We start from the raw sequence: 14,209 nt of genomic DNA on the forward strand, positions 1-14,209 counted from the left end.
AGATTAGTGACTTAAGCTGATCAGCTCCAGTGTTGTAGGGTTATTTGGTTTATGGGTACAGGGAATTCAGCTGTACTCAAGAATTTGAAGTAGACAAACAACTGAGTGTCAGAGTGACTTTTGTCCCTACTAGGTAAATGGCTTGCTATGGAATGCAGATTCCACGGTGCTTGCTCTGTGGCTAGAAGACCTCCCAAGGGAAGACAGTTCCACTCTGAAAAGCTACGGTATGGCAGCTGCTGGACATTGGCTTGTGCTCTGTATCGTGGGAAAGTAGAAACTTGTGGGGTTTCCATTGGGGGGGTGGGGAGTAGGTTTGGATCTGTGAGGGTGTCAGCCATGAATTATTCAGAGTTCTCTAGAAAAGCAGAACCAGTAGGATGTAGATACAGGACTGGGAGGAGAAGTTGGAGTTGGCTCACAAGCATGTCAGGGTGGCACATTTGAAATTTCTCTGGCAGGCTGTAAGTTCAGGTGGGGTTTTTATGTTGTGGTATTGAGACAATTCTTTCTCTCCTGGGAACCCTGGCTTTGCTCTTAAGGCTTTTATGCATCTTGGGTAATCATTTTACTTAAAGGCTCTCAGAGCAGAGACACGCCGAAAGCACAGTCATCAGTGCAGAAAATGAAGCGCCATGGGAGTGAGCGGATTTAGGTTTCTCCCGAGAAGGACTCTTGTAGCTTTTACGATGTGTGGGCGTGTATCTTTAAGTGTCCACATAGGGTCTGATGTCTTTTCTTTCTTGTTACCTCCAGTGCTAGGTAACTGCAATTAGTCTCAATAGGCAAGCTCTCTGTCACTAAGCCAACCCCCCCCAACCCTGCTTAAGGTTTTAAGGAAAATATTAAAGTAATGAGGAAGGTGGGGGGTAACTCTAATAGTAATGTAATACATAATGTTTCCTTAGACCTGGCTGGTCTCAAACTCAAAGAGATCTGCTTGTTTCTGCCTCCAGAGTGCTGGGATTAAAGTTGTGTGCCACCATGTCTGGCATGCTGGTTTTTGATGTGTATTTTAATTACAACATTTTTCCCTTGTCTTTCTTGCCCCGTTGCTACAGACTGTTTTATACCTTGCTTTGATACTGTATCACAAGCAGGTTTCCATTTCACATATCCATCTGTTTCATTTTAGATTGCTGTATAATTTTCTTCTGTTCGGTTAATTAACTCTTTTTCTGTTAGACATTTATATCTCAGGGTCAGTAGCAGTAAAGTAAATATTTCTCCATCAATCTTTATGCTTGCCTATTTTCAAAGTGTCTTTCAAACTCGTTAGTCAGTAGAACTTTTAAATCTGAAAACATGTAATTGAGTAGTTCATTCATTCATTCACTCATTCATTTTAATAGTTCTTAACCCTGGCTAAACCTTTAATAAAAATAATGAAACACAGGCTTCATCTCAGAATTGGATTCTTCGTTTTGGGATAGAGAAGATAGATAGATAGATAGATAGATAGATAGATAGATAGATAGATAGATAGATAGGTATTGATATGGGCATAGTTGGCCATTTTAATGCATATTGAGATGGTTGAAGGTGTGTGTATTAATTTTTGGGCAGCTAATGTTGGTTAGCACTGGATAGCTTGGGACATAACTGTATGCAAAGCGCTCACAAGAAGACAGGCATCTTACACCCAGCTTACCACAGAGTTGCTGATCCAGAACCTGGCTGGACTGCCTTGGAGCAGTCATATGCCACAGAAGGGCTTTGTCCACAGCAGACCACATGTTACGCCCTGGTCTCAGTGGACTATATCCCCAGGGGCAGTGTAGCTGGTTCAGTCCGTGTGAGGATTCTTTGTAACGCTTGCACTAGATGATACCTATGGATGTCACAGTTCTCAGATTGTGTTCATCCTGTGTCATGCATAGCTGTGCATTTAGCCTGGTTATCTTCTGCCCAACTCTGCAGGGAGGAAACATGCTGAGATACTGCTTCTATAAGCACAGAACTGAAGGTAGAGATGAAATAAATGTGCTTCTGACATTGATGTGTGACCTTTTGTCTTCATAGCAAATTTACATCTTTTGACATTGATTATTACATAATTATTATTTTGGAGATAACAACACGAAATAAAAATTCTTGGACAAAATACAAAATTATCCCTGTTCCCCTTTTTGCAAATGGTCTTCAGCTTGGTCTCCGGTCTCTGATGGCTTTTCCTTCCTTTCTCTCCACACACAGTCCAGCTCTGGACCGTGGGGAACTATCACTGGTATCTCAAGCAAAGCCTGCCCTTCAGCACCACTGGGAAGAACAAGATTGTGTCTCTGCTGTGGGACCCAGTGACACCGGGCCGACTGCATATTCTCTGTCAGGGCTGGAGGTATCTAAGCTGTGACTGGCACTGGACCACTGATCGGAGCTCTGGAAATAGTGCCAGTGACATGGCAAATGTGGCTGTTATTGATGGAAGTAAGTTGCAGTGTGTGTGAGTATGCAGGTCTTGGACCCAGCACCTGCCGATATGCTGGTTTAACCAGAACAGTAAAGAAATCTTCAGTTTGGTTGTTTGGCTCGTTTGATGTCTTTGATGATTGGGAGTATCACTGTGTAGAATATGTACTATACTGACAACCCTAGTTCCACCGCGTCCCAACTCCCTGTTGAACTATATTATAGCCTTATACATTAACTTGTCTGGCCTTCGAACTGAAAGACTGGTAATTTTCTCCTTTTGCAGAGAATAGTGGAGCCATAGCGTAGCAGCAGAGTCTGTTAGGCTTGTACAGGAAGCTTTCGTTTTTGTGTAAGCACTATAAAGCACCTCTTTTTCAGGATGCTTAGTCAAATCCAAGACTGACCTGTGAGGAGGACTGGTCTTTTTAGTTAGGTGTAGGATCAGTCATGGAGAGCTGTTTTCTAGAACGAAATAGCCATGGACAGTCTGCTGATAGTAGGTAAATGCTCTTGCCACTCTGGTCTGTGTACGGCTTTTAATACTGGTTCTCTAATCATGTTCTATACAGAACTTAGTCATGCCTCAATTATGAATTTCTATATAGAAAGTGCTTTTTTAATGTGTGTTGGGGTCTCTTTTAGATGGAGTTTTGGAATATATCTTGGTAGTCCCTGTGTAGATCTCGCTCCTTGAACTCATGGCAGCCCTCCTGCCTCAGTCTCCTAATTGCAGCCCTTATGGTTTTGGAGGTTTTGGCTATCCTAGTTTACGTCTGTCTTCCTTACAGACCCAGTTTTAAAGGTTTAAAGGTGGAACTTTGACCTCTTGGTCTTTTTGCCCTGATCCCTGGCACCTGAATCTTCCAAGTGCACTGTAGGAGTAAGGTGTAGTCATGTGCACATAGAGCCCCTCATGTCTGTACTATTTTTAAGTTTATTAAAGAGGAAATGCCAGAAGTTATTTTGAAGAGCTTCTGCAGGCTGTCTGACAGTTACTTAACTTAGAGATGCTTACTGCCTGCTTTACACACTGAACACCTGCATTGGCTAATCTTTCTTTTCATTGTGCAGACAGGCTGTTGGTAACAGTCTTCCGGCAGACTGTGATCCCACCTCCCATGTATACCTACCGGCTGCTCATTCCACATCCAGTGAACCAAGTCATGTTCTCTGCTGACCTTGGAAATGACCTTGCTGTCCTTGACGCCAGTAACCAGATTTCTGTCTACAAGTGTGGTAAGTGGAAACTCGGGAACAGGGAGCTCACTCAGTCCCTGTTCCCAAAAAGAAGCAAGTCACAGTGTGATGTCACCTCAGTGCTAGTGTTTCTCAAATTCAAAAGTCTAATTGATTTTATTGTCATGTTATTTAATTGGCCTGCATCTTCTTCTTGTTCAAAATTCTGTTTGGTCCATGCATACATTTTCCCATTCCTTAATGATCCTGAACAGTGTGTTACTTAAGAATAATATTCAGATCTTGAGATAGCATAGCATCCTCCCGTTTCTCAGACTTCTCTGCTTTCTCCTTACTTTGCACACAGTTGCACACAGTCTTGGTGCTCTGAGGCTTTTCCTGCTGTATAGCAGTGTGCACATGTGGCCACAAATGAGAAGTGCCTTTATTCTCTGTCCTGGAAATTTCCACAGTGTTATTTGTGAGAGTCTGTGTTTGTATCCTGACAGTTGTAGCTTTGTTTCAAATACTTGTTGGCATTTCAGCGAGGAGAAGCCTCCATAGCTGCCAGGTGAGTAACAGCTTAGAGCAGTTCCTACTTTCACATCAGCCCTTCTTAAGCAGACAGCCTGCTTTTCATAGGGATTCTCTGGACAGATGACCAGCTCCTCTGATTTCAGTTCCACACTGTCCAGTGCTGTTGTAGTCCTCAGTGTGTGCAACCGGCTTTTCAGTCAGTAATGCTCACATGTTCAGTGTTGGGCAAGTGCTGTGCGGCAGTTAGTTATAGAATAACGTAGGAAGACTAGGAGGACGGTAGTAGACTGTTGGACTAGGAAGGCTTCTCTGTTTGAGCAGAGTCCTGCTGAGAATCCAAGAGAGACAGCACATGTGGGGAAGAGCATTCTAAGCAGCCATTGTGATGTCTCTTGTTGTGTTTAGAAAACAACCAGATGTTCAATGACTGTAGGAAGACAAATGGGGACGGGTTGGTGGGGCATAGGGCTGACAGAGAGTAGCTCTTTCAGGGCCTTGAAGGCCTCTACTCTAAGCTAGTTGTCGTTAAAGAGTTACAACAGGGAACAGTGTTCTAGCTGTTTTAGAGGATAATATTATGTGCTGGGTCAGGGAACTAGATTAACAGTGAAAAAGAGTATCATCTCCCCCTGAGGCTGCCCCTCCCACAGGGTTTCTCTAGGCTGTTCGGGAATTCACTGTGTAGACCAGGCTGGCCTCAAACTCAGAGACATGCCTCCCTCTGTTTCTCAAGTGCTGGGACTGAGGTTGTACCCCCACTGCCCAGCAAAACTGTCTTAGGAATTCTGAGAACTGCAGAGGGTGTGAGGCTGGGGACTGTGGAGCACATCCATGGTGTTGGGAAGACGGCCCCTTCCCCAGCCCTGCTGCACAGGTCCTGCAGTTGACATGGTGTTATGGGAAACAGGTTTTCATTGACCTGAAAGGTATGTGGAGATTCTGGAATGAGGTTGAAATATTATATTTTAGATTACTTCGTCTTCTTGGCGCTAGGAGAAATAGCTTGCAATGATAATATTTGCATTTTTGTTTGTTTGTTTTCTAGGTGATAACCCAGACATGGATTCCACAGTGAAACTAGGAGCTGTGGGTGGAAGTGGATTTAAAGTTCCTCTTAGAACACCTCATCTGGAAAAGAGATACGCGTAGGTTCCTAAGTAATTTGAGTTTCTAGGAATGGAACTCAGGTATTATTTTGTCCTGGATTCTTCCAGCCTTGTTCTGGGGAATGTGAAGTAGGTTTACCAGCTGAGCGTGGGTAAGGAGGCTAGTTGTTTACTGTGTACTGTATATTCCAGTGACAAGAAAGATAAGGTCATGACCTATCATAGACTCTTATTTCCACAGCAGTCTTGTTATCTATAGGGAGACTCCCATGGGAAGATGGAAATAAAGACGGTAAGGCACAAGTGCATTCCCTTACATACATGGGACATCATGTTTATGATATGTGGATGACCCAAATCAGTGTTTATCTTAGTCTCATTTGAGATAACAGAATTCCTGAGTGTTATAATTTTAGACTCAGGGTTGAAATCAGTGTACTCTGTCTTGGAAACAGCAGTGCAAATCGCTGGGTGTATTTAATGCCACTGGAGGTATTTGCAAAAGAATGTGGAAGCCAAATCGAAAGTATTGGCTTCAGAACACCACCAAATAAGAGGACAGAATTAGAGGATATGTAACGGTTTGCTCAGGATCCTGGATCTGCTAACTGCAGAACCCAGAGTTAGATTCTATTAAGTTTGGTGTGTTTCTGTTCTTAATTACTAGGGACAGCTGTTATAAAATTAAAAGAAACAAATACAAGTAATAGAATGTAGAAGTGGTTTCTTAGATATGTGTCAAATACTTAGTAAATACATACTTTTCAAACAAGTATATGCTTTGCTGCCTGCATATAGAATGCTAATTAAGATTGTTTGTCGGTTTATTTTTGTTGGTTTTGTTTTGGGTTTTTTTTTTTTCAAGGCAGGGTTTTTTCTCTGTGTCACTCTGGCTGTCCTGGTACTCACGTTGTAGACCAAGCCGGCCTCAGACTCACAGAAATCCTCCTGCTTCTGTGTCCTGAGCACTAGGATTAAAGGTGCACACCACAGCACATGGCCTAAGTTTTTAAACTTTATGTTCCTTCATTTATGCTACATTAGCAGTTTTCAAATTACTGCAATAGCTTTCTGAGATCTGTGACCTTAAGAAGGAAAAGTCTATTTTGGCTTCAGTTTTTGAAGTTTTAATAACCTGTTGGCCCCAGTGTTTTGGCACAGGGCTTCAGGATTGTAGCGGGTAATAAAAAGCCACACTTGCCGAATGGCTCCTTGTCTCTGTGAGGTGAGGGTATTCTTCTAGTGAACTAAACTTAAACTTCTTTACAGTGGTACAGAGGACCAAGCCCTGACCTGTGGGCCTTGGGAGGAGTACTCCAGATCCACATGTAACAGTTTGAAACCACTAGGCAGATACAATTCAGATTAAGAATGAGGCTGTTTAGAACAGGGTATCTTCTTCAGTTCATGACCCTCTTTCTACTAAGTAGGTTTTATGTGGCTGGGTTCATAGATAGATACAATAGTGCACAAGTCAAAGATTTACTTACTTTAAAACAATCCCTTGGAATGGGTGAGATAGCTCAGCTAGCCAAGTGTTGGCTTGCAAGCATGAGGACCTGAGCTTGGTTCCTAGAAACTTCACCAAAAAAAAGCCTGGTTTGGTGGCTTGGGCATAGTGCTGGGGAGGTGGGAAGGCAAGAGGGTCTATTCTGATTGGTGAGCTTGTGATGCCAGTGAGAGACCCTGACTCAAAGGAGGTGAATGGTATATCATTGAGGATCCACCTGAAGTTATCCCCTAGCTTGCACATGAACACACAGGACAAAGAGACACATAAAAATAGCAGCCCCAGTTCCTTGGTATACATAGAATCTTACCACTACTTTTCTTTTTCTTTTTTCCTTTTGTCTTCCATTCTTCCTTTGTTCGTTCATTCATTCATTCATTCATTCACTTTGTGGTTCTCACATGAAGTAATGTGACCCCATGTGATCCTAACCCACAGTTTACACAGTTGTGGCTTAGAATATAGTTTTAGAAATTAAGGGGAGGAAAATTCTAGTCATTCAGATAAGATATTCTAAGTATACAAGTCTAAAGAACTGATTGGGGTTGGGAGAAAGCAGGTGAGAACCAGAGCCAGGATACCTGTGTGATGAGGACTCTGGCCAGGCTGTGTGCAGTGGAGACAGTGTTGAGGGAGAGTTGGCTGAGCAGGCAGATCATGCTCTGAACCAGCTTCTTAAGTAGCTGCTGCTGATTTGCCACTGGACCCTGAGGTAGGATTCTCCTTTGTCAGTTGACAAAAAGATGCTCAGATCAGGCAAGTGTTAGAAGCATGGAAGCTGTCCACCTTATTAGTTCTTTTCATGAGAGGTTCCGAGTAAAGGGCCCTGCCTCAGTGGTTTGAATGTTGGTTATTGGTGTCTTGGGAGGGCTCTGTAGTTCGTTAGCTTAGGCACAAGAGTGGGGAGTTTTCTTACACAGTTATTTTCAGAAAAATGTTCTGTAAGTCTAAAGATCTTGAGATAGGAGGTTGATTTAAAGTATACATTCTTCAGTCAGTCAGACATTGGTACTAGCAGGTTTTTTTTCGTTATTCTTGAGACTTTCATGCATGTATCCAATGACAATAATCATATCTGCCCCACATTTCCCTCCTCCAATTCCTGGCTTGCCTTTCCCTCCCCAAACTTAATCCTTCCATCTTTTTTTTTGTAAATAACTTACTAAGTCCAGTTAGTGCTGTCCACATGTGTGTGAGTGGAACTATTTGCTGGAGCATGGACTTCCTACCCACTGGAATCCTCAAAAGAGCAGCTCGCTGCTGTGGCCACTATTAGCAGCTGTGGCTCCACAGTAAGACTAGAGTGAGGATGTCTATTCAGGTCCCCACTACTGCGTCAGCCATGTCATGTCCAGAGGACAGCGTTCTGCAGCACTCTTCCCACCCACCAGAGCTGTTCTTTTTGTCTCCTTGTCCACTGTCCTGAAGCATTAGGGAATTTTGGGTGGTGGTTGATAGAGATGTTCAAGATTGGAGCTCAGGTTTGGTTTCTGCAAATAAGAGGGACTTGTCTGTAGTCTTCCTTTATAAGGAAAGGTCTTAAAAGTTTCATGGTTTAAAGCTTTATTCTTATTTCTTTAATATTTGAAACAGGATTCAGTTTGGGAACAAGGAAGAAGATAAAGAAGTAAACGCACTGCAGTTTAGCTTTCTCACCTGGATTGAAGACGGCGCTTTCCTGGCTGTAAGCCACAGTCACTCGGGCCCACAGTCCACTGTTCACCATTTGACTGTGGCCCGTTGTGAGGCAGATGAGGAACAGGGACAGCTGGATGTCAGGTATCACAGTTCATCCATGCATTCAGTATGTTAGATTGGAAGTGCAGTTACACACGTGTGTATGAACACAGGGAGGAGTGAGGAGGAGGAGCAACTTCCTTGTTAGACATAGCAAGAGGCCTAGATGATGTCTGAGTCATGTGTAATCAAAGAAGTAGTGAAAAGGGGGTGTAAATATCAGGTAGGCAAAACAGTGTAAGTTGTAGTAAGTAATAAGTATTATAATTGATTTTAATAGGTAATCAATCACAGTGGTCAAGTCTCATAGCCAGTTTATTAAAGTTTATCTACATAATACATTTTTAAGTAGTGACAGTAAACTTGGCCCTCATCTTCTGTGTGTGACTTCATTTGCCACTAGAAAGCCTCTTTTTTTCTTTCTTTCTTTTTTTTATTTTTCTTTCTGGTTTTCCATTCCCTGGGCCTGAGCTTGTTTGAATTATGGCTGTCTGGGTCACCTAACAGTGTCAGACTACTGAAGAGTCTTCTTTGCCATGCAAGTCCTAAGGTGAGGTAGAGAAAGTTTCTGGCAAGTTTCGAGAGTCTTTCAGGCTTCTGAAGACTGACTGCTTCGTCTTCTGCTCACGCTCATTTATGTGTGTGCATCGTGTACACGTGGTGCTCGTGAAGGCCAGAAGAGGGCTTCAGATTTCCCGGAGCTGGAGTTAGAGACGGTTTTGATCGACCATGTGGGTACTAGTACTAGCATCCACCTCTAGATCTCTGCGCCATCTCTCTAGCACCCCTCAGTCTTCTTACTTCTTTAAATTTGAGACACGGTTTCACTAAATAGCCCAGGCTGGCTCTGGCACATGCAATCTTCTTGCCTCAGTTCCCTGAGTAGCTGACTAATGATAGGCTCACTGGGCACAGCTGATAGAATGTATATGTTAAGACTATATAAGGAAAGCTGTAAACCAGTACATTACAGTGAGGTGCCCTCCATGTAGGAGTGCTGTTCCCATGGCTAGGCTGGCTTACTGGCTCTGGAAGATTGCGTTAGTAACAGGTAACCTTCTCCATCTCTCTGTTGCTATCTGATTCTTCCACTGTGTGTGCAAAGTGCATATGTATGACATTGACGTAGGCAGTGTCTCCAAGGGATAGTGTTAGTTTTCACTATAGCAAAAGCAGAGAAAGTTTTTAAAGAAAGTATCTCTTATACTTACCTCCCCTGCTGTATTTATTTTGTTTTTTGCTTTAGATCATCTGTGACAGTGGATGGAGTCATCATTGGTTTACGTTATTGTTCTAAGACCAAGTCATCAGCAATACAGCTGGCTGATGGCCAAGTGCTCAAGTACCTTTGGGGTGAGTATCAGAGTTTTAGGAAAGGAAACTTATAAATAAATAATTCTTGAGCCTGTGTATTTGGGAATATCTTGTCAGTACAACTTGATTATTGGAGATTTTTATTTTCAGCTCTTTAAAGTTATTATTGACTCTCCTCTTCCTCTTATTAGTTTATTATTATTATTTATTGTTGTTATTATTATTATTATTTTGAAGTCCATTGGCTGTGTATAAGAGAAAATGTGCAGTTTTTGTCTTCACAAATCCGAGTTAATTCCCTTGATTGTTAGTTGGCTTTGCCTGCTTGTCATGCCAAGGTTGCAGCCCAGGGCTTCATGCACACTTGGCAAGCACTGTATAATTGAGTTACACCTCAACCCAGTGGCTAAGCCTTCTAGCTACCCTAGCGCGCTATGCCATAGAGTAGATGGGCAGGTGTAGTTTGTTCCTGTTCGGAGCATTCTAACGTCTGTAGAGTGATCCAGACCTCACTCAAAGGTCTGATTCATTCTGGTGCTGGTTTTTCTTTTGGTGGGTATTCTGTTATTTTATTTTTTTTTTAGTGCCTCACAGGAAAGAGCTTATGAACTATTTGTAAACTAAATTTGCCAATTTTACAGCAGAGTCACCTTCCCTGGCTGTGGAACCCTGGAAGAACGCTGAAGGATTTCCTGTTCGATTTGCTCATCCTTGCACACAGATGGAAGTAGCCTCAATTGGAGGACAGGTGAATAAACACGGGGCAGGAAAATGCATCTTGGAAAATAGTGACTGGGGACACTGGGTAGAAATGTCTGGGTCTTTACTGAATCTCAGGCTGTAACAGGAAGTTACCTTTCTCTCTTGACTCCCAACGTCTTCACCTAGAAAAGGGAAAATGAGTCTTCCAGAGTTCAGGAGATAATTAAGGGAAAAAATACATGTAATTGGCAAATTTCACCTATTTATAGAGTATTCAAAACCTTATAAAATAACTCATGGTAAAAGCATGCAATCTGAAGAGTAATATTTGACAGGTTGTCATCACAAATATTAGAGTTAATGTTTGAGATGGAGTTGTAGGATACAGAAGTCAGAACAAAGCAACTCTGTGTTAGTTTCTTTTCAGTTGCTGTGGTAAGACACCATGACCAAAGAAACTTACTAAAGAAAATAGTTAATTCAGAAGCTCACAATTCCAGAGGGTAGTAGAATCCATGACTATCATGGTGGGAATATGGCAGTAGGCTAGCAGGCATGGTGCTGGGCAGTGCCGAGTGTTTATGTACTGAGACGACCACCATAAGGCAGAGTACTAACCGGGAATAGCCTGGGCTTTGGAAACTGCAAAACCTGCCCCCACTGACACAGCTTGTCTTGTCAACCGTGAACCTTGGTCATTCAAACCACCACACCTTTTAATATAGGCAGACTCCTCCCTTCTGATAGGAGAGTGAAGGCAAGGAGCAATGTATGATGGTAGCCAACAGTGAAGCATTTGGGGATAACTAGAGTATGATCGTTATGATAGCGATTGTTCCAGAAAGTCTCTGAGGCAGTGGGGTGTGTGCTGAGACATGGAGAGGAAAGCTGTGCCTAGAAAGGAAGAGTGGCCCCAGGAGAAGGAATTAGAAACATCTGGAATTTAGAAAGATGGGCAGAGTAGGCTTGGGGCAGCACACAGAAGATGCTGCAGGCCACATCCCAGCTCAGGTTCTCTGCCTTAAGCTGTGCTCTGTGCTGTCCTTCCCTCTTGAGGTGGCACAGAACAGAGGGGCTGACTTTGTCCCAGCCAGTAGCATATTTACACTGTCTAGCAAGGCTCATCACTTTGTAGGTGAATGCAGATGTTGAGGAGTAGCAAGAAATAGGTACTGCTTTGTAGTGAGAGTTTTGGTTTCTTTAAAAACCTAGTTATTGTGAGTCTGATTTTGATTTAATTCCAGTTGGAGAATATGGGGCTGCTTCAGTTTGCCCACAGCAGCCTGCTATGATTGTCTTGGGCTCTTAAGGGGAATCAGTTTTTTGCCAGTTGCAGATTGTTTTAATTTTGGGAACTCTGGGAAGGGCATAAATGGGAGAGCCCCCAGAGGGACTGTGGATCTTGTTGCTCTCTCTGTTGCTGCTGGTGGTTCCTTCTTTTGCATTTGCTTGATTGTTATTGCTGGGATGCTGGATAATCTGACCACAAGGATTGGACTTGCCCCTAGGCACCTGATGCCCTAACCAGCAGGTCTATGCCCATTTTCCCTCTAACCCTTCTCTCCAACCTGGTGTTGTTGGGATTGGAAGGGATCAGGGTGGAGTAAGTGTTGGAACGGTGGTAGATAGAGCCCAATAGAGTAAAAAAGCATGTCATCACTACCTTTTCTTTTTAATCTGATAATTAAAAGAGAACCCCTTGGGGGAGGGGAGATGGGAGCAGGGCGGGGTAGTGGGTTAACATCTCAAATGTAAATACAGAGTATCTGATGTAAAAAAAAAAAAGAGAGAGAGAGAGAACCCCCTTACTGACTTCCAAAAAGAAAATCTATAGATGTTTTTTAATCATCAGAGATGTATTCATCATGTTCAATATGTGATTTTTGCTGCCCAGAGGATTAGGCCGGAGCTGAGTGGGCATAGGATGGAAGATCGACAGAGACTTTTAGGGTGAAGTCAGAGAAGGGAATGATATAGACAGGATTAGGTACAGTGGTTTGCTTGATTAAATGGTGGAGCAGCCTTGTCCTAGCTGTCTGCATGCAGTCCTTATAGAGGCGCAGGGAACCAGTAAACTGTAGGTTTAAGACCTTGAAAATTGAGTTGCTAATAATTTAAGGTTCATTTCTTTTCAGCAATGTGTCCTTGGTCTGACTGACAGGTGTCGCTTTTTCATCAATGACACTGAGGTATGTAGGCTTGGTTTGGGTTTATCTTTCTCACAGTAATGCTTCTGAGTATGATAGCTAACTTCCTGTCGGCCTCTTTTGCCTATTGCAGGTCGCATCAAATATCACATCATTTGCAGTATGTGATGACTTTCTACTGGTGACAACCCATGCCCATACCTGCCAAGGTTTCTCTCTAAGTGGTGCCTCACTTAAAAGTAAGCTCTCCTTTACAAAACGGATGAGTCCCCTTCTCCAGTGTCTTAAAGTCTTGATGATTTTTAAATTCTTCACCTACTGTGGCTCTTTACCACAGAGTCCTAGGCTCATTTATTAGCATCTTTCTTTGATACTGTATTTTTTAAAGAATTCCTATTTTTTACATTGTATGGCTGAATGTGCACAAGTGTACCTGCACCTTAGGTGGGTATGTGCGTGTGGGCGCAGGTATCCTTGGAAGATGGCATTACAGGCAGTTGAGAGCTGCCCAATGTGGTTATTAGAAACTGAGCCTGGGTCCTCTAGGAGAGCAGTATACACTGTTAGTCCTGAACCACCACCTCTTTAGCCCCCTCAATATAGAATTTTTCTAATTCATTGTTTCGGTTACCAGAGACTGCACAAAGGAAATTCTGACATAAGTAACACATCCTAAAACTTCTTTGTGAAATTTCATTACACAGCTCATGTGCTTTAACTTCTTTGGAATGATTTTTCTCATTGCTCAACTGCCGTTTGTACTTCTGGATGCCATTGTTGTTACTTAGCACTGATTTATTTATTTATTTTTTTAAATATTATCCCACCCCTCATGAACCTTATTTTAAAAGGCCAGTTTATTTTCTTTTTTGCTGATTTGGAAACAGGAACTCTTTCTGCCATTAGTATGTTTATAATGTGAAGATAATGCTAAGGACTAGAAAAACTTGTCCAATCTCTGTATTCCCCAATTGATTGAGAAGCTGTGTATGTGAGTGTACGTGGGTGCTTTCCAGGAGTGAGGTCACTGGAAGGGCCAGGGATCTTGAGGCTGAGTGGGAGGAGAGTAAAGGAACTTTACGTCCACTGAGTTTCAGATTCTGGGCAGCTTTAGCAGCACTTATGGAGTATGGCTTGCTGTGGTCATTCTCCACTCTTAGCCACTGGTATTTTTAGTGCTACAGGCAGGTATGTGTGCCAATCAGGAGGCCAGTGGAGAAGTTCTGCGGAAAGTGGAAAGGGGTTCACGGATCGTCACAGTTGTTCCCCAGGACACAAAGCTTATACTCCAGGTAAGCCGACTTTCAGTTCACCACAGACAGGTATGTGCAGGCTGCATTTTAGGCTCTTTTGTACTTTTCTACTGTTTAGTATAATCATCCTTTCTTGGCTATCTGTTGGCTTTATGCAAAGGAGTGTTGATTGGCACAGACTCTGACCAATAAGGTTTAAAGGGAAACTTGCTTGAAAGCCAAGATAAATATTAAGCACAAGTGGATTCTGCTAATTGTTCATTTTATATCATTGTGGTGGTTCAAGAAGAGTTAAGTAGAACTGTGCATCCTGCT

The 14,209-nt window shown here is 42.7% G+C and overlaps 1 protein-coding gene across 3 annotated transcripts in view; it reads left to right on the plus strand.

Annotated features, from left to right (window-relative positions):
• The window catches only part of ELP1 (elongator acetyltransferase complex subunit 1), a 45,868-nt gene that overhangs the window by 11,326 nt on the left and 20,333 nt on the right, over window positions 1–14,209 (plus strand). For 2 of the 3 annotated variants that reach the window (XM_080940307.1, XM_080940309.1), the window contains exons 10-19: window positions 134–227; window positions 2,197–2,427; window positions 3,484–3,648; window positions 5,171–5,270; window positions 8,335–8,520; window positions 9,725–9,831; window positions 10,434–10,540; window positions 12,630–12,683; window positions 12,775–12,880; window positions 13,818–13,933. In XM_080940307.1, the coding sequence (XP_080796433.1) occupies window positions 134–227; window positions 2,197–2,427; window positions 3,484–3,648; window positions 5,171–5,270; window positions 8,335–8,520; window positions 9,725–9,831; window positions 10,434–10,540; window positions 12,630–12,683; window positions 12,775–12,880; window positions 13,818–13,933 (1,266 nt within the window). The remainder of the gene's footprint in view (window positions 1–133; window positions 228–2,196; window positions 2,428–3,483; window positions 3,649–5,170; window positions 5,271–8,334; window positions 8,521–9,724; window positions 9,832–10,433; window positions 10,541–12,629; window positions 12,684–12,774; window positions 12,881–13,817; window positions 13,934–14,209) is intronic. The other variant, XM_080940308.1, reaches the window with a different exon arrangement.

The sequence above is a fragment of the Micromys minutus genome (genome assembly GCF_963924665.1).
Source record: "Micromys minutus genome assembly, chromosome: 28".
NCBI classification, from domain to species: domain Eukaryota; kingdom Metazoa; phylum Chordata; class Mammalia; order Rodentia; family Muridae; genus Micromys; species Micromys minutus.